This window comes from Leptosomus discolor, unplaced genomic scaffold (genome assembly GCF_034619465.1).
Source record: "Leptosomus discolor isolate bLepDis1 unplaced genomic scaffold, bLepDis1.hap2 HAP2_SCAFFOLD_41, whole genome shotgun sequence".
Lineage (NCBI taxonomy): Eukaryota > Metazoa > Chordata > Aves > Leptosomiformes > Leptosomidae > Leptosomus > Leptosomus discolor.
Genome location: NW_028237908.1, coordinates 731,600 through 737,638, shown reverse-complemented (window position 1 = coordinate 737,638; position 6,039 = coordinate 731,600). Strand labels below are relative to the sequence as shown.

The 6,039-nt window shown below is 54.0% G+C and overlaps 1 protein-coding gene across 1 annotated transcript; it reads left to right on the top strand.

Moving 5' to 3' along the window:
* Window positions 1–434: 434 nt before the first annotated feature.
* Window positions 435–1,370, top strand: LOC147412427 (olfactory receptor 14A16-like). Its single transcript, XM_086481416.1, has one exon. It carries the CDS (start codon window positions 435–437, stop codon window positions 1,368–1,370), a length of 936 nt encoding a protein of 311 aa, XP_086337542.1.
* Window positions 1,371–6,039: the final 4,669 nt, after the last annotated feature.

Here is a 6,039-nt window from a genome sequence, read left to right as displayed (position 1 = left end):
AAGAAGTGCAGCAGAAATGCCAAGGATTTCTGCCTTAAAAGCACTCCTCAGCTGTGATGGCACAACCAGAACAGAGCACACAAACCACAGTTCCCACTACCCGGCTCTGCTGTTGGATGAATCATGTCGGGAGCCACAAAGCTACAAAGATCTTTGATACCAGAAGTGGATTTAATCTCAGACCACTCTGTGTTCCTCTTGACCTCTCACTGGTGGTAAGACTCTGACTCCAGCAGAGCTCACAGCAGAATCTCCTGCTCTCTGGGACACCCTCAGCAAGCACCAACCAGAGCTCACAAAGTTCTTCCTGAAGAGGGAAGGGCAGTTTGGGGGATGTTCTATGAGAAATTGAATAGATCACACCCAGAGACGTCTGCCCGAACTTCTCACTGTCTTTACATTTTTGAACAGGTTCCTGTGCCCAGAGGGACAAAATGTCCAATGCCAGCTCCATCAACCTGTTCCTCCTCATGGCGTTCACAAAGACACGGGAGCTGCAGCTCTTGACCTTTGGGCTCTTCCTGGGCATCTACCTGGCTGCCCTCCTGGGCAACGGACTCATCATCACTGCTGTAGCCTGTGACCACCACCTCCACACCCCCATGTACTTCTTCCTCCTCAACCTCTCCCTTCTTGACCTGGGCTCCCTCTCCACCACTCTCCCCAAAGCCATGGCCAATTCCCTCTGGAACACCAGGGCCATCTCCTACTCAGGATGTGTTGCCCAGGTCTTTCTCTTTGTCTTCTTCATTTCAGCAGAGTTTTATCTTCTCACTGTCATGGCCTACGACCGCTACGTTGCCATCTGCAAACCCCTGCACTACGGGACCCTCCTGGGCAGCAGAGCTTGTGTCCACATGGCAGCAGCTGCCTGGGGCAGTGGGTTTCTCAAGGCTGTGCTGCACACGGCCAGTACATTTTCACTGCCCCTCTGCCAAGGCAATTTTCTAAACCAATTCTTCTGTGAAATCCCCCAGATCCTCAAGCTCTCCTGCTCAGATGCCTACCTCAGGGAAGTTGATGTCATTGTTGCAAGTGTTTTTTTGCTTTTTGTTTGTTTTGTGTTCATTGTGGTGTCCTACATGCACATCTTCAGGGCCGTGCTGAGGATCCCCTCGGAGCAGGGACGCCACAAAGCCTTTTCCACCTGCCTCCCTCACCTGGCCGTGGTTTCCCTGTTTCTCAGCACAATTTTTTTTGCCTACCTGAAGCCCCCCTCCACCTCTTCCCCATCTCTGGACCTGGTGATGGCAGTTCTGTACTCGGTGGTGCCTCCAGCAGTGAACCCCCTCATCTACAGCATGAGGAACCAGGAGCTCAAAGATGCCATCAGGAAACTGATCCAATGGCCCTTATTTCATCAACAATAATCTGCCTCCTTCTCTGCAGAGTGACCAGGGTTTAGCTCAGAGTTTGGGCCAGGCTCTGGAGTTTTTTTCCCTGGGAGAATCAGACTCCCAGGTAATTGCTTGGTTTCATGCCACTTCTCCCAAGGTGTCTGATCCTTGCTGAAGGCAAGACACTGTGTCACCTCTGACCCTTGTAATAACATCTCTGCAATAAAGGGGTATCTCCCCAGTTCAGTGCCTGAAGCCTGGGCTCTCCTTCTGCAGCTGCCACCAAGAACAATCCAAAGGAATGGGATGGTAAAACCATATTTTCTCCTTTTCTTCTCCCTGTGTTCAGGGGCAGAACCTCCCAGTAACACAGGGATCTTTTAAACACAATAACTTGACTGAAAAGATCTCTTCATGGAGTCCAGGAGCAGTGGAGATGGTAGATGAGCTCCTAGTCACCTTCTTGAGGGTACCACAGCTATGAAAGGGCCGATGGCAGATGTCAGTCCCTCTGGAAAGGAATCCGGAGGGATCAGGGGAGAATGGGGGCTTGCCACATGCCCTCGGGGGAGCAGTGAGTGAAGACTCGGACAGTGAAACACCCTCTAAGTCCCACCAGAGTAAACCACTAAATGCAGGTATCCAGAAACAAGGACTCTGCAGTGTTGTGGAAGCCAGTGGAGATGCAGCAGGCTCAGGGACAGAAGACTGGAGAGATGCATGAGCTGCTGAGGAGCTCAGGGCTCAGGTTTTGGTGCTGCCCTCGGGAGCGGGGCTGGCAAGGAGGCAAAATGGGGCAAAGGCAGTCGGGGCGGGAGATCACCTGCAGGATGAGTGCAGGAGAGCCAGAGACCGGCGCCTGCTTCCTCATGCCAATGGCGCCATCTTCAGCCCTGGTGCTGCTGGGGATCTTGAGCCCCTTCAGAGAGGCTGTGGCTGTGGGGCAAGTGCCCAAAACTCTGCAGCACCCTGTGGTGGGCACTGCTGTGGGGCCAATGCAATGGGAACAAAGCAGCCCCGTGCATCAGCCATTTCAATCTCTGGCCATAAAGGCAGCCCTGGGGAGGGACCTGTGCTGCACGGCCATCTCCTTCCTCCTGGTGGTCTCCGTGCCTGTATTAGGGCATGGCCAGCCCTGTGCAGTATCTCTTCTGGCCCACACCTTCCAGACCCCACAGCACAGCTCTCTGCCAACACATACATGGGATACAACTGAGGTTGTGCAGGGCCAGGCCGTGATGGTAGGATGCCAAATGGAGGGGTGTGGTGGGTTGACCCTGGCCAAAATGCCAGGTGCCCACCAAAGCCACTCTATCACTCCCCCCTCCTTAATTGGACAGGGGAGAGGAGAGGAAAAAAAATAACAACAGGCTTGTGGGGTTGAGATAAGGACAGGGAGATCACTCAACATTTACCATCACGGGCAAAACAGACTCGACTAAAGGAAAAAAATAATTTATTATCAATTAACTCAGAGAGGAGTAATGAGAAACAAAACCAAATCTTAAAACACCTTCCCCCCCACTGCTCCCTCTTTCCTGGGCTTAAATTTGATCCCGATTTTTCTCCCTTCATCCCCCCCAGCGGCACAAGGGGGGAAACAGGGAATGGGGGTTGGGGTCAGTTCATCACTTTTGTTGTTTTCTGCCGCTCCTTCCTCCTCAGGGGGAGGACTCCTCACACGTTTCCCCTGCTCCAATGTGGGGTGCCCCTCACAGGACAAAGTCCTCCATGACTTCTCCAATGTGAGTCTTTCACATGGGTTCAGTTCTTCATGAACTGCTCCAGCGTGGGTCTCCTTCATGGGGTGCAGAACTTCAGGAACCAACTGCTCCAGCGTGAGCCCCCCCCCCTACAGGGTCACTAGCAGCAAACCTGCTCCAGCGTGGGCTTCTCTCTCTCCACGGGCCACAGGTCCTGCCAGGAGCCTCCTCCGGTGCAGGCTTCCCACGGATTCACAGCTTCCTTCAGGCATCCACCTACTCCGGCGTGGGGGCCCTCCACGGGGTGTAGGCAGTCATCTGCTCCACCGCCCACGGGCTGCAGGGGGACAGCCTGCCTCACCGTGGTCTTCACCACAGGCCGCAGGGGAATCGCTGCTCCGGCGCCTGCAGCATCTCCTCCCCCTCCTTCTTCACTGACCTTGGTGTCTGCAGGATGATTCTCTCCCATATTCTCACTCCTCTCACTCGCTGCAACTCCTGCTGCGCAACAACTATTTCACTCTCTTAAATGAGTTATCACAGAGGTGAAAAATGCTGTTGCTGGTTGGCTCGGCCTTGGCCAGCGGCGGGTCCGTCTTAAAGCCAGGTGGCATTGGCTATATCTGACATAGGGAAACTTCTAACAACTTCATACAGAAGCCACCCCTGTAACCCCCCCGCTACCAAAACCTTGCCATGCAGAACTGTTACATCCAGCTGCAGAAGGGAAGGCCTTGGAAACCTCATAGTGGCCTGCCAGTCCCTGTGGGGAGAGTTTCAGGAAGATGCAGCCACACTTGTAAATTTGGTGCTGTGCAGGAGAGTAATAGGCTAAGGTCAGAGGTTGAAATATTGACATTCTTGGCCAGAGATAAGGAAATAAGGTATCTCCAGAGCATGGGGTGCTTGAGGCTGTAAACAGAACGTAAAGGTCCATGGACAGGCAAGGCTGTGTCTATGGCTGTGTCTGGAGAGCACGACACTTACAGCAGAGATGAAGCTGGGGCTGAAACTCAGGCCTGGCTTCAATGGCCTCCTGGGCTGATGGAGAGAGGTGTGGGTTGGAGGCCCCAAGGGAGGCTGGTCAGGGACAGGAAGGGCTGTGGATGCTCTCAGGGCTGTGCCCCTGCCCCATGGGATCCTACCTGCCAGTGCCCTCAACAGCCCAGGTTCTCATTCCCTGATACACAGGGACTATGCTCTGCTCCTCTCCTTCCCCACATCCCTCCAGATCTGAGAGAACACCATTTCCAGTCACTCCAAACAAGGCTGGCACTGGTCTTCCCATCCGTGACCAGCTCTTCCTCTTTTGGGAGTAACAGGTCCAGGCCAGCATCAGACTGGGTGGCCCATCTGGCATCAAGAACTTCTCCACAAGCCCCCTGAGTCTTTGTGCCCTTGAGAACTGGTCCCGTGAATACCAAGGAGGTTGAGTCCCCCAGTAAGTCACGTTCTGCGATCCACAGACTTCCTCAGGTCATTTGTATGAGCCTTTCTCCATTCCTTACCCTGACGCCATGACCTCTAACTCTGTCCTGGGTCTGTCTGGGACGGAGTTAATTTTCTTCACAGTCACACTTACGGTGCTGTGCTATGGCTCTGTTAATGACACAGCGCTGACAACACACCAGTGTTCTGGTTACTGCTGAGCAGTCCCAGCAGAGCATTAAGCTTTCTTGTTCTCACCCTCTTCCCCCACAGTAAGTGGGCTCGGGTAGGCAAAAAGCTGGGACAGCTGACCCAAAATGACCAGAAGGATATTGCATACCATAGGACATCATGCTCACCAATCAATCTCAGGGAAAGGGGGATGAAAAGAGGACATTTGTGGTCCTGGTGTTTGTCTCCCCATGGCACTAATACCTGTGATGAAGCCCTGCTTTCCTGGAAATGGTTAAACCGCTGCTTGCCCATGGGAAGTAGGGAATGAATTCTTCATCTTGCTTTGCTTGCACACACAGATTTTGCTTCACCTCTTAAGCTGTCTTTGTCTTCACCCAAGAGTTTTACTGATTTGTCACTTCTGATTCTCCCCCATCCTGCTGGGGGTGTAAGGAGGGAGTGAGCAATTGATTCTGGGTGTTTAGCTGAGCATGAGCCAGCAGTGCACTTTGATGGCAAAGGCCAACAGTGTCCAGAGGCAGGGCAGAGATTAGGCCCCTCTCTTCTGCACCATTGGTGTCTGCTTCCTTCAGCACAATGCCTGGCTCTGCCCTGGGAGCACCCTTTGGCTGCCCCCACCCTGTCCACACACCACTTAGCTCTACTTGCATTTTACTCTCCTGGGCTCTTTCCAGCCCACCTCAGCCCCTCCTCACCTCTCCCCACCTGCCCTCACCTTTTCCCTGCCCTGTCCAGCACAGCAGCCCAGTCTGGACTGGCCCCATAAAATTGTCCACCACAGGGTGCTGCAGAGCTCTGGGCACTCCCCCCAACAGCCCCAGCCCCACTGACGGGGACAGGAACTCTTTGGGGACAGACAGGGTGGTTCAGGATTCCCGTCAGCTCCAGGGCTCAGGTGAGACATGAGGAGATGGAGGCCATCATCCCCCTTTGTCTGCTGCTCTTGTCTCCAGCAGATCCTTATAGCCCACTGACAGCAGCCCCAGTGGGCCAGCCCTTCTCCTCAGCACAAGACTCCGAGCCCGGCGGCTCCCCAGACTGCTCCTGCAGCCCCAGTGACAGAGCAGCCTGCCCCAACCTGCTGAGTGGAGAAATCAGTCTCTTTTTAACATTTATTGCCCTCATAATTACAGAATTCCTCCTTTTCTCTTGTCCAGGGTTGTCCCTGCCCTCAGAGAGCCTTTCCACAGAGAAGTGTGTCCCTGCTGGCCTGGATGGCTGATCCTGCGCCCTCCACATGCTCCCCACATGGCCTCAATTTGTGGTGCTGCTCTGCAGGGTGAGGGGTTTCAGGGGTCCGAAAGCCATGGGAAGACAGTGCCAGGTCAATCCCTGTCAATCATGGACAATCTCCAGGGTCACTGGGCACCCACAGG